This window comes from Phragmites australis, chromosome 13 (genome assembly GCF_958298935.1).
Source record: "Phragmites australis chromosome 13, lpPhrAust1.1, whole genome shotgun sequence".
Taxonomy (NCBI): Eukaryota; Viridiplantae; Streptophyta; class Magnoliopsida; order Poales; family Poaceae; genus Phragmites; species Phragmites australis.
Window position 1 is genome coordinate 19,436,590 of NC_084933.1, and position 27,960 is coordinate 19,464,549.

General features: G+C 40.9%; 1 protein-coding gene and 1 long non-coding RNA gene across 3 annotated transcripts; one reads left to right on the forward strand and one right to left on the reverse strand.

Moving 5' to 3' along the window:
* The first annotated feature begins 380 nt into the window (after window positions 1–380).
* Window positions 381–21,564, forward strand: LOC133888043 (MADS-box transcription factor 27-like). Of its 2 annotated transcripts, none has more exons than XM_062328137.1 (8): window positions 381–739; window positions 14,641–14,719; window positions 19,599–19,660; window positions 20,545–20,644; window positions 20,727–20,768; window positions 20,850–20,933; window positions 21,014–21,168; window positions 21,255–21,564. In XM_062328137.1, exons 1-8 carry the CDS (start codon window positions 558–560, stop codon window positions 21,271–21,273), a joined length of 723 nt encoding a protein of 240 aa, XP_062184121.1. In that variant the 5' UTR covers window positions 381–557; the 3' UTR covers window positions 21,274–21,564. The 2 variants fall into 2 exon arrangements, with proteins under 2 accessions (XP_062184121.1, XP_062184122.1); XM_062328138.1 differs by having other exon boundaries at window positions 382–739; window positions 20,850–20,891.
* Window positions 16,224–27,960, reverse strand: LOC133888044 (uncharacterized). Its single transcript, XR_009903688.1, has 4 exons — window positions 27,473–27,960; window positions 24,818–24,875; window positions 17,567–19,676; window positions 16,224–16,518 (listed from the first exon to the last, which is right to left on the reverse strand). It is a non-coding gene; the product is annotated as an uncharacterized LOC133888044 (long non-coding RNA).

Sequence of the window (27,960 nt, forward strand, 5' to 3'; positions counted from 1 at the left end):
ACCATCCATATAAAAAAATTATGTAAATTATTGATAGCATAAGATTCATATTTAGAAACTGCTAGTCTGGTGCCAGCTTGAAGACTGTGCCAATGTCCTAAATGACTTGCATTTTGCACGAGAGGGACTAGAAGGATTTGAAGAGGCTGTAACTCATGTCACGTGTAGACGCCGTGGTGACGTTTAGGTACGGTACAGCATAAAATGCGGTGCATTTGGCAATGCCGTCACTTTAGCCTTTGTGCGCGCAACCAATTTTAGGCATCCTCTCTTTCCAGAAGGTACCAAGCCCCTTGGTTACCACCATAGTTTAGCATTTCCAATAAATTAACCCATCTGGTGACACTAGACAATCGGGAGAGATCTCTCCTCCTTGATTTCCTTGCTAAATAAAGGAAGGAAAGCAACTAAAGGAAAGACAGCTTGCAAAGCCACCAACAAAAGACTCATCTCTCTCCCGTCTTCTTCCTCTCTCTCCCCACTCCAACAATTCGACTCTCTGGGAAACCAGCTGGGATTCGCCTGTGCGAGCGCGCAAGACCGGCCGGAGCTTGAGGATGGGGCGGGGAAAGATAGTGATCCGGCGGATCGACAATTCCACGAGCCGGCAAGTGACGTTTTCGAAGCGGCGGAACGGGATATTCAAGAAAGCCAAGGAGCTCTCCATCCTCTGCGACGCCGAGGTCGGGCTGATCATCTTCTCCAGCACTGGCCGACTCTACGAGTACGCCAGCACCAGGTTATAACTGATTCCATGGAAGTCATGCATATCTTTCAATTTGCTTGTTTAGCTTGGTGTTTGCCGATCAGATTATTCATCTTCAATTATGTTCCTTTTTTAGTTGATTAGCTCCAGACGCGTGTGTATTCCTTCTTTCCGGAAATTATTTGTGCATCCTTAACTTGAATCGAATAGGGTTCCTCAAGTTATAGCATACCGTGCAGCCGCCGGTGGCCAATATCCAGTGTTTAACAAAAATATTTGACAAAATTATATTGAACTCTGAACTTCGGGTTCAGCTCGTTATTCAGCTTTTGTTTTCTCACATTTTTAGATTTGGTATCACTACTACAGAACAGTACATCACTGCCGACTCTAAAACCCTATTTACTGTCGGTTTTAAGCCGGCAGTGGGTAACTGGCAGTGATAGTTGAGGACTATCACTGTCGGCTCTATGGATCGGCAGTGAAAGGGATTATCACTGCCAGCTGAAGGATTCGAACAGCAGTGATTCCCAAGGTATTACTGCCGGTTGAAAGTTTCAGTCGACAGTATTGTGCCTCCTCCTTCTACTCTGGCTCTATCCTCCCTCTCTATCCTCTTTATCCTCACTCTCTCTCCTTGATCTTTCCGTTTCTCTCCCACTTAATACATGCATATAATGAGACATATGTAATGTAAATCAATAATAAAAGTACCTTCATTAATACATAGTAATTTATATCACACACACACATATATATATATATATATATATATATATATATATATATATATATATATAATAGTTCTTATAGGTCACCCCTAAAAAGTTAGTCGAGTTGAGCCAGTCCAGTATCCCTTTACCTCTCCCACGATGAGGACCGCGTCTCCGCATGGACAACTAATGACGTGTGTACGTGTGGGGACCGGGGGGGGGGGAGGGAGGACGATGGTGGTGGAGCGGAGAACTCGACCACACCTGATCGATCGCAGCATCGCCTAAGCTCCAGGCTCGCCAGCGTGTCAAAGACATCGAAGTCCGACTCATGAACGCTAGTACGGTTTGAGCATTCGGCCTCCTCCGCAATGCACTGACAGGTCACCCTCTCGTCCTTCTACTCCTGGGCACGCTTACGGGACACTGCTTCTTGCTCCTCCGCAACGCACAACTGACGGTCAGCTTCTCATCCTCCTCCTCTTGGGCGCACTGATAGGCCACTGCTTCTTGCTCCTCATTCGCATCATCGTTGAAAGGCCATTCAGTCGAAGAGTCGTTCGACGGTACTAACTTTGAAATACACTTTCATTAATATATAGTAATTTATATCCTATATTAATACATAGTAATTAATATCCTTCATTAAAATAGTATCATTTGGTTATATATAAGCCGTCTAACCCTCTGGTAGACTTCCTCCTTGTCACATACTCTGTACTAGAAGGTATAGTGTAATATGAAGGTTTGTCACTGGTCGATGGCACGATCAATTCATGAAACTCACCGTTTGGGTTGATAACATATTCCATGAAGAACTCGACGGTCTGTACTTGAATGGCATTTATTTCTATAGGTTGTAACTCTTTTGTGCATAGTTTGGAGCATTGCGTTTGAAGAATCGAAAGAATTAGTCCTTAAACACGTGTAGAAATTGAAAAGGTGGCATCGATATGTTATTTCACATCTCAAGATCATTGAACCTGACAGCGTCTCCGTCCGGGCTGAATCCGTGCATGAAAGTTATAACATAAAACGCGCAGATATTCTTGCTGGGTGGCTGATGATGAAATGATCGAGTTTACCTGTTTAGCATATTGATGAGGTTTTGGTAAGTCGTCGGAGCTCTCTTTTGTGAGTCCAAGACAATGATCTTGGTCAAGTCTGGGTGGATGACAAGGAGGATCCAATGAAAACTGCAGGAATATTATGTCACCATAACAAATTAGTATTAGAATTGAGTTGCCCATAAAAGCATAACGCTCTGGCGCGCAAGCACGTACTCATAGTTATAGGGTAAGAGTATGAATTTTGGTATTGGTGGTGAAACAGACATTTCAATATGTAGTTCTCAGTGAAGTCTGGATTCTCCCTTACAAGCGTCTGGTTCACAAACTCAGGATCGATGAATCCTACATTATGATCAAATTATTGTCTGCATGCGCGGTTCTGCATTCTATGAAATAGAGAAGTTAGCCATACAATTTCAAGTACACGATCATATAATGTGATTTATATGCATAAGTCACTTACATAGTCCACGTTTTGACTATAGCCACATTGAGAGCATCTTCCTTGTATAGCTCATACAAGTCTTTAAAATACACCCAAAAGGAGCCATCCCAGTTGAGGAAATATTCATATGTGTATCTTATGGGGAACGCCTGCAAACCCCGCCTAGATTGCTCCAAGTACTACTGATGTAATCGTCGCATTTGAATTGTAAGTTTTCTTTCTATATCTGATTTGACCAAAGGTTTGGTCAACTCAAACGGCCATGTAACATCCAACTTTGCAATATCCGCTCCCATAGTAAGCCATGCTAGTTCTTCTGCTGATAGTCCAGAAGTAGCTAGGAAGTCTCCAATGTTTGGAGCATCCTGAACGACTGGAGTTGATTTACTCTTAGCCTGTTTCTTACTGATACGTTCATAGTCACTCGGTGACTTACTTGAAGCCGCCCCCGTCTATTTAGGTTTTGATCATATTCATGAAAAATTTCATGGTATCGTTAGGCACAACAAGCTTCGGTGGAGGTGGTGAAGGATGGAAATGAGTCATGACATTGACATCCACAATCTTTTTGTTTCCTCAATAGTGAGTGAATAGACATACTTGGGTTCCGCCAACTTCTTAGATGCCACCGACTTCTTAGATGATATCGTCTGCTTGAATGTTGCAGAACCTGATCTTGTTTTCCGAGTTGATGGCTGGCTTTGATGGTGCTGGCTTCTTGAGCGGTGTACTTCTTTGAGACGATGGCTGAGGAGGTGGACTTCTTTTGGGAGATGGCTGAGGAGAGGGAGATCTTTGAGGCGACGGCGGCCTAGGGCGTAGTGGAGAGTAGATATTTTGGGTAGCTGTCCCTGTTGGAAATACTATGCAGGCCTTCTCCCACATGATGAATGTGTGCTCATTCTTTTCTATAGTGTTCGTCCCCTTCTCTGCAGGGTAGTCCACCTCAACATGACAGTATTGGTCAACTGCCTCGTATACTTGAACCACGGTATAGCCCTCCGGTATCAGACGTCTGTGCAAATATTCATGGGAGCCGTGGGGATAAGCCATGTCGGAAGTCACCTTGATGGTAATGTTTCTAGCACCAATGTGCAGTTCACACGGTGTTCGTTTTGTGATGAGGTCCACAGGATAGGTGGTTGGGTCAGCTCCTGGAACTCCCATGGATGCACAACTACTCCGACAAGCACCAGGGCTGGAACCCTCAACATTAGGAGACGCTGCAAGTCGTTCCTGATCGCTCACAATGGTGGCCCGTTCATGCATGAGGGCTTGTTGTACCACTTGTGCTATCTTTTCATCTCTATGTTCCCTCTCATGTTGTAGCGCTTGTTCAAGCATTTGCATCATCCTAGCTTGTTCTGCCTCTCGCTCTACATCTCGCTCTGTTTGGGATCTCTTTCGACTCTTGTAACTGTCGACATCACGTGAGATTCCATATTTTCAACCCATCACCCCTACGCCTCGTGTGCGACCACCGTGCTCCTTGTTTTCCAGGGCCAAGTTGAGCTCGTCCCTATCCCTGTCTGGCTTGAAAGAACCTTGTGCAGATTGCTTGTGGGCTTTCGCAAGTTTTTTTGCAAGAGTTTATGTCACTTTCTGGTCTTTGGAGGTCGTCAAGTATAAGCTTCCATCAGACGAGTAAGAAGCACCCCTCATAGGAAGGAAGCGCGTCGATCGATCGCTCCAGCCCTCCGTCTTAGGCGTGACACCTCTCTCTCCTATTTGATCCAGCTGTTGTTGCCACTACCATTCTTTCCTCACATACCATGACTGCCGACTTTGTAGGGGTAGAGGTTCTTCTTTGAGTTCGCTTTGTTCACCGCACTCAACCTCTATGCTTCTTCCGACGACTTGTACTCCACAAAGGCTTGCCAATGATTTTTCAGTTACGACCATTTATGGAAATCTGGCGTTGTACCTTTCTGCACATATGTTCTATTCAGTGTGCTTTTTCAGTTCTTAAATGAAATGCCCATGATCATTAGTGTCTTACGCTTAATTACTTCCATATCTGTCCCTTCAGGGAAGTCGAACTTCTCTAATATCTTGGGCGACAAGATGTCGTTTTTGATTTAATCAAGAACCACATGCGGATCACCTCATTCGTCAGTCTACAATCTGTAGATGATAGACACGTGATCCTTAACAGCAATCCCACAGACTCACTTGTATGGCCCCAGAACACTCTCAGGTGCAATTGGCTCCCCTGCTGGTGAGACCTCTGTGATCACAAATCGTCCCATAGACATCTTCCAGGGACTTTGGACACGATGCCACTACTGGGATTGCTCATTGTCGTGACCCCAGAGCATCAAGCATTTGCGCATAAGCAAAAGAAACTATTAGGAACCTATACGATAATATGTAGAACATATGCATTTATCTACTTATGAATTACCTCACGCCTCCATATGCGTCTATTTGTTCCAGGTTAAGGTGGTGGCTGGGGCTACTTTCTTAAATGTTTGACGGTGACACTACATCTCCTTCTGGCACCTAGGCCGGATCGGTGGTTGGTGGTGCCATTTCTTCCTGGAAGTTTTGCATACGATGACAACTAGTGGTTGAGTAGTCTACGTATAGAGAGCTGAGAAAGGAGGGAGATAGAGATAAAACCGACGAGGGAGGGAGAGAGACCGTCGAAAGAGTGAGATAACCATGAAGGAGTCGATACATAGAATGCATACACATACAATATTGTAATGAGTATGTTAGAACCACATTTAACAAAAAAAGTCACATCTAACGTAGCAAAATAGACATAAAGGTACTGACAATTGACACATTAATCTTATAAGTCACATTATCTTACATAGCAAAATAATAATGATTACAACTAGAACTAGGATTATGACATCTTTTATACGTGAAATCACACTTCTTATTTTCGAAGTTAGCCAATTTTAGCTCGGCTTGGATGACATGACTGTTGTATGTCACAACAGCTTCATATTTGAACTTGTATCCTTTGTAATATGCTCCTTTGAATCCATTATCTTGTACGTGGCATTCCTCTCAACTGGAGGATGCTACACTTTGCCGGCTACGATGGACAGCATACCATGTCATAGCAGTCCTAAATTTTAGATAATAGGCATAAATGATATACTGGGTAGTACTTTTCATACAAACTCATCATGACAGTGCATTGATCAGTACTAAAATAAGCATAGCATTGGTATCTATACATTAGGGTGCGTAAGAAGAAAAACAACAAACAAAAGCAAAAATAAGTCACCGGCATCATATGTAACCACCATCCAACAAAGAGTCTATTATTTGATTGATTCGTATCAGATTATGGTGATAATTATATACGATTGCAAGCTCGACTGGAATAGTAAAAAGACGTGTAAGGTGCATGTGTAATAACCATCCCAGTCGAGCTTTGCATTCATATGTTTGTTAAATAGTTCTCCAATTTCATCATTTGCAAAAAAGTAAAAAAAAGTATGAAAATAGTATAAATTTTAATACAACACATAACAGAAGTTGAACTATACCAGGGTTGAACAACATACCATGTCATTGAAGTCATAAATTTCAGAGAATATGCAAACATGATATACTATACAAACCACACTAATACCAAAAAATGTTACTACGAAGAAAAGATAGTGTTCATGTTATATTACAGCGCAGAGGCTCAAGCAAATGGCCTTATTAGGACTTCAGTACTGATTACCTATTCAGAAAGGAAGCAAATGACCTTATTAGGACTTCAGTACTTGAGAAGAATGCTAGCTTGCTCTCTGAACAAGTAATCAGTACTAAAGTCCTAGAAGTAATAAAGAAATACGGCCTCGAGCCATATCATCATCGTCACTATTTTATTGTATTTCAAAAGAAATGTTTGCTTCTCCGTAGAGAGCATAGCCTTATTTGGACTTCGATAATTTGCACCAATATCCTCTACTGACCTATCATATCAATGTACAGAAACTGACACCTCTTGTAAATAACATTTGAGCTTAAAAAAGTCAAGCTCTAATTGCTTGAAACGCAGAAAGCAAATAAATCTTTCCTAAGGAATAATTAGCTTGCATAGCACTATCAAAGAAATCCAACAGGATAAAGACAAGTTTGGTAATCCAAATAGTTGTGCCTAGCACACCTCCATGTTAGTAATTCTATATCTACATGCCATTCTCACTGCATTTTGAAACAAATAAAACATACAAAGTAATAAACTAGAGAAGAATCTCCATAACTTACTAGAAAAAAGGAACCAATGTAAGCCCATAAGGCCGTCAAATTTCTGCAAGGAAGCCACTATAATTTAGTCTCCATCCTGTTCAAGTTTGTATAATCAAACCCTTCTAACTCACTAGGAACAAAGTGACATATATCCATCAATTTAGGCAAAATATGAACAAATGTGATATATGAATGAACCTTATTGCACAATGCGATATGACAGTGGCACGATGGCCGGGCATCACAGCGACATGATGGCCGGCATCACACATAGAAGAAGGGAGGGGCATCACACGGCTTGGCCGGAACACCAGCTACGACGGCTCGGCTAGGAGGGGGATGGCTACTCACCACGGTTTCGACTGTCATCGTCGGGGAGGAGGCAGCCAGAGTTGGGGAGGAGGCGGCCAGAGTCATGGAGGAGCGCGGGTCAGGGATGAGCGCAGGCCGAGGAGGAGGCGGTCAGAGTCAGGAGGAGCACGGGCCGAGGAGGAGGACGACGACGTCGAGGAGGACGAGAATGGCGTCGGGGAGGAGGACAATGGCGTCAAGGAGGACAGGGACAGCGGGCTCGGGCTCGTGGTCCTCTGGCTGCGTGGGCTCCTTGGCGTCGGGAGGCGTTTCGTCGAAGGGCATATGAGGGAAGGGAAAAAAATTCTAAGTATCAGAGGGTGCAGGCGTCGAACCATTTTATCGGAGAGGGCTTTTACTGTCAGCTCAATATACTCAACGACAGTGAAAGGGTACATTCACTGCCGGCTCAAGAGGATGATCGGCAGTGGAACCCCTTTCATTGCTGGTGCCGCAGGGTGAAAAAAATTGTTTTAGTTTCGCGCGCGCGCAGAGAATCAAACCCACAACCTGCACCAAGTAAGATCGAACATACCGCTGCGCTACTCAAGAGTTTTATATCAAGTTTGTACTATCTATATTTATTAACATTTTATTGACCTAAAATCCTAATACGTATTTATTTAAATTTGAACTTGCTATATACCAAAATTAGGTTTTGCATATACCTAAATTTCCTGGTTCAATTTTCTAATTCAATAAAAAAATTAAAATAAATATGTTCATACCTAGGTTTCTATATTGGGGTTGAAGAGGATGATCGACAGTGAAACTACTTTCACTGTCAGCTTAATAAATCCACCTGTTGTGAAAGTAGTTTCACTGCCGGTTTAATATGTCCACTGGCAGTGAAACCCCTTTCACTGTTGGTACCATGGGGTGGAAAAAATTTGTTTTAGTTTCGTATGCACGCGCAGAGAAATTGAAGCTTTCATAACAAAAGTGAGGTATAATTAAAAAATATAATTGGAGCTTCCTATATATCTTAATTTCATCGATAAATATTTTAAATCATTAAAAATTGCTAATTCATTATTAAAAATCAAAAATCAATATACTCAATAATAAAGACATCTTCCACCATCGCCACTACAAATTGAAGCTTCCATAACAAAAGTGAGATATAATTGCATCTAAAATAAATTCATACATAGTAATTAATACAATTTAGCTACTTTGTCTTAACAATTTGCCCTTTATTATGATCATGACATACATAGGGAGGTTCGTCAGTGTCTTCCATGGGACTTAGGTCGATGTCCTCTCTGAAAGGAGATAGCGCGTCGAATTGATTGTAGTCTTCCTCGTCAATTACATTCTCCTCTCCGACAATCTTTCTTTTTCTTGAAGAACCATGTGACGCTCCTCCTTGTTAACCGGGTCCGGGTCCTTTGCATAGAAGACTTGCATAACATCATTCGCAAGTACAAATGGTTCTTCACTGTATCCAATGAGTTTTTAGTCCATTGTAGTCATACCATACTTGTCGATCTTCACACCCCCTGTGAGTTTGACCCATTGGCACTGAAAAAGAGGAACCTTTAACACTCCATAGTCGAGCTCCCAGATCTCCTCTATGAATCCGTAGTAGGTCTCCCTATTTTCGTTGCAGTTGTAGGCATCTATACAGACACCGCTATTTTGGTTGGAGCTCTTATTATCCTGAGCTCTAATATAAAATGTATAGCTATTTATGTCATATTCTTGGAATGTGAAAAATTGTAGTTGACGGTTCATGAGCTAACACATTCAATTGAGCACACTCTATCTGCTTATCCATCACCTGTCTATTTAACCAAGCACCAAAATGATCTCGGTGTTCTCGTGCGATCCAAACATCGAACTTCCCTGGGTTTCTGGTGCGTAGCATCTTCTGGTGTTCTTTGACATACGGGTCCACTATAATTGATTGTTACAAAACTATAAAATGTGCTTGCGTGAATGAAACATGGTCATTAGTGCGGAATGAGTTTGCACCTATCGTCCCTTTACCCTGTAACCTCCCCTCATGGCGAGATATAGGCACACCAATCGATTTGAGATTCATGTTATCTATGCAGAAATCAATGACCTCCTTGGTTCCCCAGCCCTCGGCCACGCAGCCTTCCGACCATACGAACATATTTCTTAAGAACTCCCATTAACCTCTCGAAAGGGTACATTTGATACAGAAACACATGACCAAGAATCCGTATCTCTTTCAGAATGTGAACAATGACATGCATCATGATATAAAAAATGATGGAGGGAACAATGCCTCAAGCTGGGATAGAGTCTCGACCACGTCTTCCTACAGCTTATCTAGCTTAGTCGGATCGATGGCCTTCTATGATATCGTGTTGAAAAATGAACACAGTTTTATGATTGGGTTTCGATCATTTGGCGGTAGAATACCTCTAATTGTAATTGAAGTATATGTGTCATTATCACATGACAATCATGAGTCTTCATGCTAGTTAATTTCAAGTCTTTCATGTTTACTAGTCTTTTTATGTTGGTGGAGTAACTGGATGGAACTTTGATTCCATGCAAGTACTTGCACATTACAATTTTCTCCACCTTGCTCAGATTGTAGCTAACGAAGCCATGATATTTGTTGCCTTCTTCTATCTCTTCGGGATATAGATCATGTCTGAGTTTCAAATATTTCATGTCTTTTTGTGCTTAGAGTGTATCCTTTGTTTTACCAGGTATGTCTAGTAACGTACCAATCAAGCTATCACACACGTTCTTCTCAATGTGCATGACATCGATTGCGTGTCGAACCACCAAATCCGTCCAATATGCTAAGTTATAAAAGACATATTTCTTTTTGAACATAGGAGTTCTAAGATTAGATTTTGGAACCGGTGTACTTCCGCGTCCCTTTCTAAGGATAACCTTAAGTCCTTTTACCATCTCATATACATGTCTCTCAATGCGATGCTTAGGAGGTGATAGAGTCTCAACTTTCTCATCAAAAGTTCTCCTGTTGCTGCGGTACGGGTGATCCTTACGAAGAAATTTACGATAACCTAGGTACACCATTTTTCGACTGTTCTTCAGCGACAAGCTCTGGCCCGATAAGTTGACAAGGGCTGGCCAATTTTGGATTGTTACGGATAGCATTGCGTGTAAGGTGAAGTTTTTTCGTTTGTATGCATCCCATACATGCACACTATCGTTCCACAGTATTATAAAATCTTTCATTAATGGTTTCAGGTAGACATCGATATCGTTGTCAGGTTGCATCGACCCTGGTATCTGCACCGACATCATAATGTAATTTCGCTTCATACACAACCAAGGAGGAAGGTTGTAGATAGATATAGTCACAGGCTAAGTGCTATGATTACTACTTATGTTGTTGAATGGATTCATCCCATTCGTACTCAACTCAAATCTTATATTGCTCACATCTTCTGCAAATAGTTTCTTATATTTTCTATCGATGTTTCTCCACTGTGTAGAATCAGCGGGGTGTCTCAGCATTCCATCATCCTTACGCTCATCAGCGTGTCATCGCATCAGTTCGGCATGCTTTTTCTTCGTGAATAAACGCTCCAAACGGGGGGCTATAGGAAAATACCATATCACCTTCACATGACATCTTTTCTTCTTTCCTTCACCATCGATATCATCACCGTCATGCTTGTATGTGCTGCACCACTAATGAGACACGCTTGCAAGTCTGCATGCTCTCCGCGATACAACATGCAATTGTTTAGACATGCATGCATTTTTGTACTTCAAAACCCAATGGGCACACAACCTGTTTGGTCTGATACGTGTTTTCTGGCAGTATATTTTCCTTTGGAAGCAATTTCTTCAAGAATAGTAACAACTCTGTGAAGCTTATATCAGACTACCCGTTGCTTGCCTTCAATTACAGCAGTGAAAGCACGGTACGCAATTTTGTGTGCTCCTTCTCACAGGCCGAGAGCAACGGTGTTTTAAAGTCCTCTACCATACGCTGTAACTTTTGAAACTCTCTTTCATTGGTGAAGTTCCCCTCCCCATCACGCAACATCTGCTCCAGATCATCGACGTCGGCGTCGGCCAACATCTCCTCTAGATCATCATCGGCCAACGTATCTCCGGCATGCGGTGTATCGATCTATTCGTCGACCGGCATATCGGTGCACATGTCTTCATCTTCTCTTCTAATGTATTGCCCTTCCTGTATGATCTCAGCTTCACCGTGCTTGGTCCAACGGGTATAGCCAGGCATAAAGCCCCTTAGTATCAAGTGGGAATGTATCTGCTGGGTGGTGGAGAACCACTTCTTATTCTCGTAATCGACGCATGGACAACACATGTATAGAGACTGTGTATTTGACTTGTGCACTGTGGCTGCTACCAGGAAACCCTCCACGTTGTTCTTGTACTCTGCGCTTACATGGCTCGCATCGTGCATCCATCTTCTGTCCATCTACAATTATATTATTATTGTAAATCCAAATTCAAAATATCTAGAAGGTTTTGCAATCACCAACAAATAAATTACCTCGCCACTCCTACCGTCAATTGGCTCGGGTTGGAGGAGCCGCCTTTTGTATACTTTCGTGTCCGCTTTCGATGAGTATTTGTTGGTGCCATCCCTAGAAATTTTCTTATTCAACCCTTATCTAGGACTCATTAAGAAAAAATGAAAAATAAATACGCTCATACCTAAAGTTTCTATATTGGAGGTTTCTAATTTAAATAAAATATAAAAAATACAATTGGATCTTGCTACATGCCTAAATATCATGGCTAATTTTTCCAATTTATTAAAAATCAAAAATAAATATGCTCATACCTAAAGTTTCTATATTGTAGATTTCTAAATTTATTTCTATGGTTCATTAGGATCAATTTTGAAGATTTACCTAGGTATCTATAGGGATAAGATCAACTTTGGTTTTTCAGGTAACATTTTGAGTTAAAATGCTAAATATAGGATTAACCTTGGGGATTTCAACTTACTTTACCTCATGAGGCTCTTGCTAGAAGCTTTCTTGTTGTTGGAGAAAAATCCAGAGTTCATTTGCCCTAAAAAATAAAGAAAATGCAAATGAGTAAATAGAGAGGAAAGAAAAGATTTTGTTTGATAGCTAGATAGAGCTCATCTAGACCTCCTTCTTGACCAAAATTGAGCTTGAGTGGTGGGAGAATCAATGCGGGAGAAGGGATGAAGTGATTGTTGCCATAGGAGATTTTATGAGAGAGAGAGAGTTCTGAAATGGCTCTGTTAGCTCGAGGTAGAAGAATGTGGGGAAGATGAGGATATCACTGCTGGCTCATATATTCCGCCGGTAGTGATGTAGAGATATCACTGCCGGTCAGTAGATTAAGCCGACAGTGATGAGGGTGGGTGCATCACTGCTGGCTCAATCCATCAACCGGCAGTGATAACCCTTATCACTACTGGTTTATAAGCTATGATGGTTGATTCTTCTCGCATGGCTAATGAACCGGCAGTGATGCCCTATCACTGCCGGCCCATGAGGAACCGATAATAATGGGCCGACATATAAGTCCAGTTTTGTAGTAGTGTATATATACATTACTTGAGTAAAAGTTTGAGGATATCACTCAAATTCCTTGCCTTTGTTTTTTAAAAGTTAATTAGTGCTACAGTTGTGGCCGTCTCCCCTCCCCCAACTGTCATTGTTGGAGGTGGAATATTAGGGTTAGGGTTCAGTTGGCCCCAAACCTTAGAACTTGGGATGACGCCTTACTGTTGCGGCAATGCGGCAATATAAAAGGGATGAGGTGGTTGAGTGATGGGTTAGATCATGTGGGCCGGTGTGAGAGGTGGTGGCTTAGGGTGGTAGATCTAGCAGCGACAGGCAATAAAGGGGAGTGGTAGAGGAGGTCAAACTTGAGCATAGGTGTGTGAAGATGTGTTGGAAGGGTTAGCTGATGGGACAACGACGTCTGCTAGGTGCGAGGTGGCAGCATGCAGATGAGAGTGGAGGGTATGGTGGCTCTGGTGGCACCAGCAAAGAGAGAGGGGTGGGGTAGGGTCCAAGACGGGGTGGTTGGGGAATATATTCGAGTGGTGGTGAAGAGATCTTGGTTACTAGATCTAGATTAATAGGATGCAAATTTGAGTAAATATTTTGGAAGAACAATGATGTATAGACATATTTCTATTTCTTTTTTATTGCATCCCATGGTTTCCGATCAGTACGCTCGAAACAAGAAATATAGATCTGGCTTGAATTTCCTGTTATGTATATATGTATTGCCTGTTATTTGCAAAGAGGGCTATTACCTAGCCCAGTATCCTCTCAAAACCATCCCAAAAACTTTTGGTTGACCTTCATAATGCCCTTTCAAAAGTGAGTCTCTAGCTTCCGTTCCACTTGGATGAATTCTTTACCTCCCTAGTACTTGATCATGTGCAGTTTCTGCCAAATCTCTTCCTCATTCACATGTATCCTCCCAAAACCTTATTTGGGTCTCATCTATTTGAAACGAACCCATCTCAGAAACTCTTATTTGACCTCCATAAGGCCAACTCCAGCAGACCCTGCAGATTCGGTGATACAGTGTTTTACGGTCACTGTAGCAGTGCTGTAACAACACTGTATCAGTACTGTCCACAGAGGCTGACAGCGGGACCGGAGAGAGAAAAAGAGGAGTAGAAGGTAGGAAATGGGGTAGCTGCTGGAGATGAAAAAATAAAGGATACTGTAATAGTGATAGGGGATGCTATAATAGTATTTTTGAGAATGAAAATTTAAAGTAGCTGCTGGAGATGGCCTAAGACCATTTCAAAAGTGAGAGTCTCATGCCTTCCCTTATATTTAGGTGTGTGTTTTACTTTCCAAGTACTTATTCCTAAGTAGTTTCTGCTAAACTCCTTCCTTATTCAACAGCTTGAATTGCCCATTTAATTACTGAGTAGGCATTTATTTTTTATTTCTAAATCATGGATGCCTTGGTCTTTTGCATGGTGTAAAACATTCCACTTAGCGTGCCTATATTTTCTTTTATGACTATTACTTCGCCAAAAGAATTTGGATGTGAAATAATATCTCTCTCTCGTGTGTGTGATATTCAACTTTTTACTTCATATACGAGAAAGTATGTTGTCTTAGTCAATTGGAGTACCTGTTTATATTAACCTTTTTCAGATTACATGTGAGTAGTGTTTTATCGGTATGGTGTTTTCTTGTGCAGCATGAAGTCGGTGATTAATCGATATGGCAGAGCGAAGGAGGAGCATCAGCCTGTGGCAAACCCCAACTCAGAGCTTAAGGTATGCTTTTATAACTGAGATCAAACATTTATTAGTAAGATATAGATCGATTGCAGCAGTGCTAGATTGGTTTTTTGCTAGTTTTTTGCGTTTATTCGATTTTCTATTTATGGATTCAACTAACGAAAGTCCCGAAGGTTTCAATCACGAAACTAAACTTTATAAGCTGTAATTCCTTTAAAGACAAAGTAGGTAACAAGTTAGATATATCAGATACTGAAAATTTTAAACAGACTGTTGTAGCCAGAAAATTGGTCTGTACTGCAAACTATAACGCTACTAGTAATACTGTCCTGAGACCTAAAGAACTGAGCCGTCATTAAACTAATATTTGAAAGGACGTTACCCAGCTGCATCCATATGCATCTGTATTGGAAAACGATTTCATGTCTTCTCTCATAGTGCAATACTTGTATTATCTCTTTCTGCAAACAATAAAAGATCAGGTCTGTACTAGTATGCAAAGTTAATTTTACCGGGAAAATAAGATTATAGCCAACACTAACTATGCAAAATGGTATTAGTTAGGGCCGGGGAATATACATTGATAGTTCATTGTCACTGGAAAACAGCTTACTCCCATGCATGCATATATACACATATACAGCAAGACTAAGGTTCTCAATGCAAAGTGTTAAGAGGAGATCAAATGGTCAGAGCTTGCTTTCTACTAGGCTCCAAAAACACTTTACATACGGGCAGCCTCCAAAACCTATCTGCCCAAGGATTGTTTTTAAAGCCAGATAGAGAAAAATACGTTCTAGATCTCGCTTGGTAGTACAGGTTACCTGTTATCATCGGGCTAATAGTTACGTTTTATACTCATCAAATAGCACTGTCCAAATTTTCGAATATGTGACAGCTAATCCGCTGGTTGCTGCTAATAACCATAGGAAAATGACAAGCTTATTTGCAACCATACACAAATATTATTTGAATCATATGTTGACTAGATCAGATAACAAATATTCAGTACACAAAATTGATATCAAATAATCAACTAGTCACACAGAGATGGGCTGAGAAGAAAGGCATCTTGTCTTTTCTTCTTTCAGTATGATTTATCTTCATTATCTTAACTTTGGTACTTTCATCAGCTTGCACACAAGTAAATAGTGACAATCATTAGAATTTTAAATTCAAGGCTTAATTTTCGACTGTTCAAATGATACTTATTTAATTACTGTATATATGTACGAGACGTTCGTTGAGATTAATTAGGCATTTGGGCGGGCGGGCGTAGCATGATCATATAGCTAGCTTTCTTACATATACCCAAGTTGTAGCAAGTCATGAGTCATTCTCGCTAGTCGCTAGTCAATTGTTGTAACCTTTCAAATATGGTACTTTTTTTTCTCTGTCTTAATAAATAGCTTCAGAAATAACTAGAAAAAAAATCTTATGTTTTACGGCCCTCTCTCTAGCAATTTCTCTAAGTGTATTTCCTGCTCATGGTTCAGAAGAAACATTGACAACGTGAAACAAGTTTCCTAAGGATGCAAGATTTCAAGGTATATATTTCAATTTCAAGGCTAACCAAGAATTTCGATATGAACATACCAAGGGAAGATATTCCACAAACTACTTGTGCTCTGAAACGTGCACAATTGAAACATGCACTCAGTGTGCACTTCAAACAAACTGTCCATGGAGTACAACAAAACCTAGATGGCTAGATGAACAAACTACAGTACAATTATCACAATTGACGCCTTGTTCCATACATAGATCCCGTCGATTTCAGCATGGATGCTTCTCTTCATCAACTTGTTTATAAAATGCTTCAGTGACCGAGAAGACTGCAAGCAAAGCATTTGTGAGTTCACAGGCATATTTAATCAACCCAAGAATTTTCCACAGGGCTGGACAGAATGTGCCTTCAAAAGAGGCTAGTTTTGAATTGAAAAGTAGCTAGCTGTTCTGTTCATGCACATGTCAACTTAGCACAGACTACAGAGTACCAGGAAGTTTTATCTTTTCCTAACAAAGATAGCAAGTAATTAGCACACAAGATAACAAATAGGCTCTGTGATAAATTCTGCTGGTAACAAACTGCAAAACCTGAGAAATAGTAGTTAGCACACAAGAAAATGCATTGAAGCAAAATTCCATATCTCATCGGACTTTGCACTAGGCAAGATCTGCATTTTGCTCTACTTCGGAACAGTCGGACAACCTCCATTCTGTATGAAAGTATAATCCTAACAGCAAGAATACTAGATCAAGTTCTACTTTGCTCATACCATTACACATTTGCATACTCATACATGATGCATCCTTATACATATTTGCATGCATGGGTATTGTACAGTAACATAACTAATTGCAAGTCAGAATTATAGAAGCCTGGACTGGAAACGAAATATAGAGTCAAGAGGTTAGAGCTCTGGAACCCATTGAATTCAAACCAAAAGAACAGTATCAACTTTGTATCGAAATGTAAGGATTACTAGGTGGTGACGATTTTGTATCTTCACCTATTTTTAGCACTCGTCATGTTGCAGTAACAAGAAAATGTTACATGTCAGCTAAGTACTTGCAAGGGGTCAAGAAAATGCATCGATGCAAAATTCCATATTTCACTAGGCTTTGCAGTGGATCTGACAACATATTTAGAGTTCAATTGCAAGCTGCAGAAGCAATTTAGGTCTAGCAGCTTCAGAGAATTTCTTGCTGTTCCAAGAACCAACTAATTTTTTGCCACTCTTTAACATAATTCTGAGAGCAGATGAGATCCCAAAAGAATCCGATCTACAGACCATGTAATCAATTTCAGCTAATCCTTTCCCTGAATTACTTCATCAACCCAGATGGCGCCACAACAGAGAGAAGAGAGAAGGAACAAACCTATCAGATGAAGGCGAAGGCACAGATGCTCTGGCCAAGGATAGCAACGCCTGCAGCCACCTCACCCGCAAGATCCTCAGCAACCAATTCCGCCAGAGCCCCACCTCAACCATCGCCAAAGCCGGGTGGCCAGGGAACTGGAGGAAGCCAAAGTTCCTCTCGTGCGCGGCCGAACCTAGCGGTGATTTTCGCCTCGTGTGCAAGAGAAGGCAGCGGTCGGCGGCGGCGTAGGACAGGAGGGACCAACTAGCGGTGGCGGAGGAGACCCCGACCCCCTCGGCTGTTGCAGCGTCGCGCCACCCTGCTAGGAGCCTAGGATTAGGTCCTCGTCTCGACTGTGCAAGGCATGGATTGGGGGCCGACCCAAACGAACCTGCAAAAGTATAACCCATTCCAACCCCACCCAACCCGCATGTCCTGCAAACCCAACCCAATAGCTATGCAAACCCGCTCCCACCCATCCAAAGGAAACCCAACTGTCAACCCAACCCATTAGCAGGCCTTGTTGTGGCAAGATTCTCTTAACAAGCTGTTAAGCCCTTTTGTCCCCATAATTTGTTCTTCACCACAAATTTGGCAAGCAAGATAGACATGTTGGTCAACTTAAGCATCCTCACTAGGAACTAAACAGAAGACCTTCGATCAAAGATCGAAGTTCTATACCGATATAATAAACCCTTTCCTCTTCAGTTGTACTCCAGATGAAACTTATTGAGGGTTCCAGGCTGAGATGCGCCTTGCTTAGCCTGCCCCTTTGCGTGAAGCTTGTCAGAAAGTCAAAGCTGGTGCTACCTGTGGCCTACATCCAAATGACTCTACATAGGTTATTTAGAAGATAAAAATATCAAGTTAAGACGGGATTGCATTACTTAGTAAGACGGTGTATTTTTTTCACTTGATCCGAATGCTTAAGTTCGTACATGAATAGTCTAATTAGCAGAAGTGAAACAGCTACAATGCAGATGCTTCCAATGATAAGAAACAACAAATGAATTGAAGAGTGGACCGTCATTCAACCACTTTGTTATGCGTAAACAACAAATGAATTGAAGAGTGGAGTCATTCAACCACCAAGCACCCTTTGTTACGCGTATGCAGAACTGCATATGCACGGCACCCAAGAACAGTAGAATTTATGGGTTGAGAAAATAGACTGCAAATGTGCAGATGATACAAATTGTTACTGAAAGACACTAAACGTGATACCAAAAATCCTTCTGAAGGTAACCATACAGACAGCTCATATATAGACAGCTCCTCTTAGATCCAAATGTTACTTTTTGTTGAAGGAAGCCAACCATACGATCCTTTTTAACCCCAGAATAAAAATATTCAAAAAAGATGAAACTATCAAAATACAGAACTGGTAAAGAGGCATATGAAATACAGGGGCAAAAAAAAAGTACCTGGTCCAAGTTCCCATCTTCTGAAAAGATCAGCATTCAATAAATGCTTTAGACCATCCTTTTTCAGTTTATATTGAACCTTTGAAGATGTTATTACGATCCTCTAATTTCGTGCTCAAACTTTTTCCAAAAAGATCATCACCAATTTCCTGACCTGTACTTTTTTGCCCCTAGACCCCAGCACATGCTGTTATGAAGCTAATTTAGCTCAATTCAGATGTTGGAGAACTTGTGTGTGAGAAGTGTGGATAACAGCATAGAAGACAATACAACATGTGTAGCATGCCAATATAAGTCCAGCTTGATAGTTCACCATCACAATAAAGTTCCTTAATATAAGTATTTGAATGAAATTGAATATTAACTTTCAAGTTACAAAGGTTTTGTATATGCCTTGTTTTGCTTCTATAATCGTTGTTTCCCCCCATCTTGTTACTATGCATACTGTATAGATTTCTCGATTGAAATAGTGGCATTTTATCTCATGTAATTCAGTTATTTCATAAGAATATACAATTTATTTAGCTAATAGCTCAGCCATGCTCCGGTACAATATGTCTATACCAATGCTACCTTTTGGCAATCCTGGATGTGGCATTGCTTAACTGTGCTTTCATATTCAATAGTTCTGGCAAAGGGAGGCAGCAGGCTTGAGACAACAACTGCACGACTTGCAAGAAAATCATAGGTATGTCTAGAAACCCCTGCAAGTTTTACAAATGTCCGAGTCAGAAAATTTGCCTTAACTTAAAAGAATAAAACTACAGAAACGGTCAGCATGAACACAAGTGCCTAACTTCTGAGTTAGGTAACTTTCAAAGAAGGAAATCCTTCCTACTATCTGTATCAAGAATATACAGAAGTTCAAAACACACAACTGAATAGAACCAACAAATGGTGAAATATTCTCAATTCCCAGTTGAATGTGCAATTGAAAGCTCACAGTCCTATTATAAGGGTAAAACTGATTTCTGACGAGAAAATTATGAATCAAATGCACCATGTTACAGATCATCCATAACACTTGGTGATGCAAGTCAAGGGCTGTGAGGTAACAAGTATACCTCCACCACCTAATTTGTGCAGTGTATAAATTTGTAAAACAATAGATAAGATGGATTTAGTATACTAGATGCATAAGCATACAACTTAAGTTTAAGAAGGTGATATATACTGATTCCATACATAGCAATATGCTTATGCGGACATCAGTTTTCACAAACAAATAAATGTAAAGGATGTAACAGTTTATGAATTTCCTATGCCAAGCCAAATATACGTCAAAACTGTACCTTTAGTCATTTAGCTGTTATTCATTCTGATTTACTACCAAAGAAGCACGGTACATACAAAAGGAAAACTGTGATATTATCATGTGTTCTTTTGACTAGTAGTTTATTTAGAGCACTCTGATTTTGTCCTCGCTTTAGTCCCAACCGGCACGACATTAATGCATGCACACCCAGACGCTGAAGCTTTAAAATCAGCGTAACAAGGTTAATAAATTATAAATATCTAGTACATTAAGATACAGTCAAAACAAAACAAATAAAGCCGTTTGATTGATTGCAGGCAATTGATGGGACAAGATCTTTCTGGATTGAGCGTCAAGGAACTTCAAAATCTAGAGAATCAGCTAGAAATGAGCCTACGCTGCATCCGGATGAAAAAAGTAAGCATGCTAACCATATTTCTTTTGTTACCAGATGGCCTCATCCAAGAATACAACTGAGGATCACAATTCTTACTTTCAGGACCAACTCTTGATTGATGAAATTCACGAACTGAATCGGAAGGTTCTGGAGCATTTATTACTATGAAATACGATGTCTAAGAGTGGATTTCAGTAAGCTGACTCCGTAATGGCTCATTTGCAGGGAAGTCTCATACAACATGACAACATGGAACTCTACAAAAAGGTCAACCTGATTCGTCAGGAAAATGCGGAGTTATACAAAAATGTATTGTTAAATCGTGACAGATAATTTCCCAAGGTATACGCCACATCTTATGATTGACTATGATATATTTCTATGCTCAGCTATACGAGAAAGAAGCAGCAAGTGGAGTCAACCGAGATTCACCAACTCCATACAACTTTGCAGTTGTTCAGAATGCCAACATTCCTGTTCATCTTGAACTTAATACTTCACCGCAAGAAAACGATGTTGAGCAAACTGCACCACCTAAACTAGGGTAATACTGCATTTTCTGTGTAGGATCTATTGACTCTGTTCTTAGTTCTTTAGTGGCATCTCATTATTCTAACTGAAAACTTGCAGGTTACAACTAAATCCATGAAGAGATGCAGTATGGCATTGCTTATGTTCTCATTATTCTCAACCTCTACAACTCAAAGCAGCCAGAAATATGATTGGTTGTAACAAGCCTAAACATATAGCAAGACAGACGCAGTATGTATGCTATGGACGATCGACAATGGTAGTGTAAATCTATTTCAAATAGATGCATTTTATTGAAGAACACAGCAAATAATTTGTCATATAACTACTTGACACATTCTGCAAGTTTGTTTACCAACATGAGTACATGACAGCTACAAATTTTAATGCAAACTTATTGACAGAAAGATATAGCGTGTAAAGTGTGTATCGGAAGAATTCATGTACTACTTTCTCTGTCTTAAAAGTTGTGCATGGCAGAAGAGCAGACATGTCATTCCAGTTTATCCGTGCAGACATTCCAGAATAAAGAAAGGACCATAATAGGGATCAATATAAATATATGGATGTTCAATAATCATTTTTTTAATGTTCCTAAGGATAATAACAGTAAGCCATTTAGTCATTTAAGCGTAGAGAAATTAGCTGGAAGCAACTAATTGTACTAGGAAAAAGTCCAACTTTCAACCCCCAACTATAGCCTTGGTTCATTTTTCAACCCTCAACTCCAAAACTGTCTAAAACAGGACCTTGAAGTATCAAAACCAGTTCACTCGGCACCCTGAGCCATTCCAAGGTGGTTTTGGCTTGAGTTGGCGTTCACGTAGACTCGTCTCTGCTGATGTGTCATCGACTCATCGTAGGCAGCTAACAAATAAAAAAGGTATTGGGGCCCATCTGTCAACCCCTACTCTCTCTCTCTCTCTCTTCTCTCTTGCCTCTTCTTCCTCCAATCCTCCTCCATGGCCCGCTATCTCCTCCGGTGAGTTGGGTGGTGAGGAGGGAGCCCCGGATTTGAAGTTGGGAACAAGCACGTTAGTGACGCCATCTGTGTTGTCATTGCCGGAGAGGAGGCATCGTCCAATGAGATCGAGATAAGTCCGTATCTCATCCGTGCCTCACAGAGTGGAGAAGAATCCACAACCCAACAATGGCGAGCAGAGCCTCACAGATTCACACGCCGTGTCCCGAACCTAGACTCGCCAATGTGGATTGCATCTGTTGGGTATCACGTAGCACCCAAATCCACAAGAGAGAAAAGGCATTGAATTTGACTGAGAGCAAGGCAATCTATCCAAGCAAGCTAGGATTGCTACCCATTTAACAATGAAAGAAAAAAATAATCCATGTCTAGATGTACTCCACTCGAGTGGACAAATGTAGGAGCGGCCTTGCTATGGCTTGTACTTGTAACCTTGTACAGGAGCCGCACCGGCGATACACTTGCATTTTGCTTAGCTGCTTTAGAGAACAGAGGAAGAGCAGTGGGCCCCACCATTGGATTAGGTTAGAGCTAAGTGAGATTAGCTAGGGTTAACTAGAGACTAATAGTAGTCAGACTGGTGGTCTAACCATTAAAAATTTAATTAAATGTTATTTTCGAACTTGTCTCATGATAGGTAGGCTCCACAAACCAAAATCGGCATTGTGAACTCAGTCCACATATACCAAGGCCATGTCACAAGAAACCATCTCGGTTTGGGTTGAGGGGTGTAAAGTGAACGAATTGAGGAAGAGCAGTGGGCCCCACCATTGGATTAGGTTAGAGCTAAGTGAGATTAGCTAGGGTTAACTAGAGACTAATAGTAGTCAGACTGGTGGGCTAACCATTAAAAATCTAATTAAATGTTATTTTCGAATTTGTCTCATGATAGGTAGGCTCCACAACCCAAAATCGGCATTGTGAACTCAGTCCACGTGTACCAAGGCCATGTCCCAGGGCTTGTGTCAAAAGCATGCCATGTCACAAGAAACCATCTCGGTTTGGGTTGAGGGGTGTAAAGTGAACGAATTGGAGAGTTCAAGGTTGTAAATTAGACGGTTTTGGAGTTGAAGATTGAAAAACGAAGTCAGGCCAAAGTTGAAGTTTGAAAAGTGGACTTTTTTCCATTGTACTATGACTAGACACAAGACAGTTACACAAGCTTAAGCTTATACAAGAAATTATTTGGCTTGTTCCTACGACTCGGAAAAGTAAGCTTATCACCTTAACATCACTGAAACTCGATGGTTAAATGAGTATAGAACAAAATGCTTTTATCCTGGACCCTAAGACATGGTCCCTGAACAGCTGAACTTCCAATTATACCTCTTAAACAACACAATTTGGAATGTATGTAGCCAAACTTTGACTATTGGTATCTTTATGATCATTATGCTACAATTCTATAAGGTTTTACAAATATATTACAAAAGAAATTCATGGTCGAGTTTATGTTTCGGAGACTTTGTCAATGTCCAAAACACCACTAGCTTGGAAGAGCAATGAATTGGAGGAAACATTTACTATCACTGCTCAACTAAAAGAAACTTCCATACTCTATGACAACATCAATCATTTCTAAAGTAAATAATTCAGTTATAATCAAGGCGGTTGAAAGCGCACAAGGCGTGCGCTTAGGCGCTGAAGCAAGGCGCAGCGTAGCTATACCGCCTCTAGGCTCTCCAGGTGCAGCGCCATCGCTCAGGAGCGCGTCTTCTGCACTTAGGCGCAAGGCATTAGGTGCACAAGCGCTCGCCTTAGGAATGTTGGGCTCTCAGGTTAGAATATGGCCTAGTAAGGCAGATGGGGGTAGAGATGGACCTATGTGGAGTAAGAGATTTTATTTTGCATGGCCAGATTGTGGTTTAGAGACTAACTAGAAAGACAAGGAACCTTAAGAATCATGGCCTGATATTTTGTTGATACTAGGTAACTTTAACCATGGTATCAAGTAGTGGTAACTAGAAAGTAGTTCAGGCATGGCTTGCTATATATATTAGCAGCCTAGAAGTCTTTATTACAATATTAGCTTGCTTGCATTTGCTGAACATGGCATATTTATCTCAAATTCTCAATGATGACATGCAAAAATTACCTTATTTTGTTGACTAACTATTTAGCTATCATCTACAATAGTTGCAAGAATCAGGTATGTAACTTGTTCCTTAATATTCTTTACCTTATGCATGGAATTCTAATTGTGATATCTAATATTATATTGTGTACTGGGAGAAGCATTATTGTTTTTTTATTTGCGCCTGGTGTTTCGCAGGCACACGCATTTTTCGCACCTTGTGCGTAAGGTGATTTAGGGACTTTGCACATTAAGTGCGCCTTGTGCTTTCAACTGCATTGGTTATAATCAAGTAATTGGGTGTCTACTGAATCCACACGGTACTCAACAGCATTCACAAATGTAGACAAAGCAGCTATAAACAAAGATAATTTAAGCAGCCTGAATCGACACTTGGATCTTTGGCAAATTTATAATACCCTGAATTCAGAGTACCTCTACACAAATCATGTACATGTCAGAGAACTGCAAAAATATTCAGGTCTTTACAAAGTTATGGTACCTTGAGTTCAAATAAGATTAATAAAAAGATCCATATATATTATATACACACCAAAATTCAACATTTTTCAGGTATATAACAGGAATAGTAATCAAGTAACTTACGATTTTCTTGCAAGGTATGCAGTTGCTGCCTCCAGCTTGCTGCCTCCACTTGCAGCAACTATCAGAAAAGGGAAGAGAAAAAAGTCAGGTTAAAAGCTTTCAGCCTACAGCCAACTACTTGAACTGCAGTGACTGCTAATGCCATTACGAACAATAAATTGCCGTACAACCCCAGCAGGCTAGTTCACTTAAGTACCAGACACCAATCCTTCGCTAAGAACATCTAAAATTTGCACCAATCCTCTACTAACTGCCAGATACCAACATTACCACTACTACATGAGGCTACAAACCAATTCATCTCGACGTTCTTTTGTTGACGCACATCTCAAAGTTCTTTTGTTAACGCAAAGATTTCTCGGCTCCTGATAAACTGTCTTTATATCATTGATATTAGTCGAAATTTCTTGCTGGATGGTGCTATGAATCTTGCTATTTTGTAGAGCCGAATAACATGTTTTCCACCCAAGATTGGTTCCCTCCTTTAAATATAACTAGAATGTTCTTCTGTGGGGTTATTTTTCTTTTCCATTTTGCCTCAGCATTGTGAGTCTTGCCATTATGTTCTTGCGGTCCACATAAGTTTCTCAATCGAGCTTTAAACCCCTTCAGACTATCGATGTTCTATTTGTCGTCCTATGTAGTTGCGTGCAACCGAGCTTCGATGAGCCGAACTCAAAGCTTAGTCAAGCTTCAACCAAGCTAAGCTCGAGCGCAACACCAGCCTCGAACGGACAAACCCCTACCTAGGCTCACTCAAGCTCAGCTTGTTGATAGGCTTGCAGATTTGCAATAGACAGGCGTGGTAGTGCAAACAAGATTCGCAATATACAGGCGTGGTGGTGCAAACAATCTTTACCAAGACCTTTTGTCATCAGATTAAGGATAGCAAGTGTAGTATCTCATTATACACATTCATTTCACGAGTTGATCATGGTGAACTAGAAATTGCCAGAAAGCTTCAGGTGAAGAGTATACTATGTGTTGTAACTTAGCAGTAGCACTTCTATTTTGTTTCCTACCTATAGCAGTACTGACATCCATTTGATGATACAAATTAATATTAACCACTGCAGCAGGGTTAACAAACAAGCCTCGTCATTTCAAGCATGACATTGGTGCAAAATGAATCCAAAAGAATATATGAAGGTAATCCTCAGAATAATCTAAGACAAAGTTTCAGGTTTAAGCTCGATTTGTGCTTCGAGAGAATTCTATTATCCCTAGTTTTTGTAGCACCTAATAATTGTGAAGTACTTCTCAAGATAAATTTACTAGTATTGTTTTCATACATCCAATGTAAATGACCACAAACAGCTTATTGCTTAAAATGTAAATGATTTGACAACTCATTTCCAACGGTGACAGTCATCCAACTAGAAAATAACAGTGGAAACTTACAAATTGAGCTATGACATCAAGCATGTACATGTCTTAACAAATGGCCATGTGCTTTATATTTTCAGTGAATTAACTGATCACTTCTACAATAGCAACTGTTGGCAGAATATTTTGAATTTTTGGACTACCATGCTTATACATGCACCTCCGTGAACATATTGCAAAGATACCATCAAACAAATCTGAAAATATATAAAGTTATTGCATAAACGCCTTGATTGCTGCATAACCACCAACAAAAAGACATTATAATATTCTGATTAACACTGAGTAAGTCATCCAAAGAGATATATCTAGGGTAGTACCAAATTGCATTTGTTCTTTGTTGAATCACACATGGGCTACAGAGAGAAGGGATTATTGAATTTCAGTACACGCGCACGCACCATATCATATTGTTGTGGAAGTGTTGTGCAATATGAGCACATAACCAAGTACAACCCATCTTTCCTTAATCACAAATGCACCACAAAGAGAAAGGAGTGTGAATTTCAGTGGCATATACGAGCACGCACCATGTCATGTTGTTATATAAGTACTATGCAAGATAAGCACACAACCAAGTACAACCCAGAAAAATTATCAAAGCTCTCACAGCTAGAATTTTCTCACATCTCATATTCCACCACTCGCAAAAGGAAAACATGCTGTGAAAACACTTCATTGGCACGGACTCAACAGAAACACTAATCCTCTCCCATTTCTGTTTTGAGACCCACCCAATCACTAGAAAAATAAATATCAAACAAAAAATAACAGCAGCTCCTGACATCGTATCTAAGATAAGAAAAGAAGGGCTTCGGACATGATAACATAATGGAGTAAAAGTGTACCCATGATCATATTCCGGACCAAAAATATAGCGCCACTATAACTAAAAGCTCAACAATCACGAAATCATGCAAGACTACAGTGACATGTCACGCATTGCTGCACAAATTTCAATGCTCACTCACACCTGCTAGCAAAAATCTCCTACCCACGGTTCAAACCAGCAGAAATCCTCACAAAAACTAGCACTCAGTACCTCTGGTTCCAGTTCACTTGGAGTCTCCAAAATCACCGCTCATACATGCCATAATCAAGCAATACACTCGTAATTTTATGCTGCGATGACAGCTAGTTGAACTTTTAATACGGATGACAACAAAAATACACACAATTGCACACGCGCACAATTCACTCAGTAGCAACGACCACATAACAGGAAAGTATAATAGAAGACAAACTTGAAGATCAGAATAGATGTGTCACCTGAGACGCCGGCGCCGAGCTTGAGCTCGAAACCCTAGACTACGGGGACGGGGTAGAAAAGAGATTTCAAACCCCAAACCACCGCAAAACGATGCGAGGGAAGTGAAACTGGGAAGCGCGAACGGGGAAGCAATGGCACATCGGGGGAATTCCGATCTGAGAGGGCGGATCGGCCATTCATGGCGTGAGCTGTGGAGGCAGCAAGGGGGCGGCTCCCGCTGCCACGGGACAGTAGGGCATGCCAGATCGGTGAAATCCAGGCGAAGAGCGAGGCACGCGCGGCGCGGTAGGGAAGTACCAGGCGGCGAGAGATATTCTAGCCCCGGATTTGGATTCGACGACGACGGAAGGGACGGCCGAGGATCCTGACGTCACGCGCGGATGCTGACGCGTCAGCGATGAAATCATCCTGTCGTCGATGTTAGACGATCTGGATCTGAAAAGGACGGCGCCGTGGTGCTCGAGAGAGAGTGGAGGTGCGGAAAGCG

Bases quoted from the DNA above. Each gene is read 5' to 3' on its own strand.
- LOC133888043 (XM_062328137.1), top strand. From the start codon at position 558: ATGGGGCGGGGAAAGATAGTGATCCGGCGGATCGACAATTCCACGAGC. The intron at 14,720-19,598 runs GTATGCTTTTAT...CATATTCAATAG, and splicing joins ACCCCAACTCAGAGCTTAAG to TTCTGGCAAAGGGAGGCAGC. The intron at 19,661-20,544 runs GTATGTCTAGAA...GATTGATTGCAG, and splicing joins GACTTGCAAGAAAATCATAG to GCAATTGATGGGACAAGATC.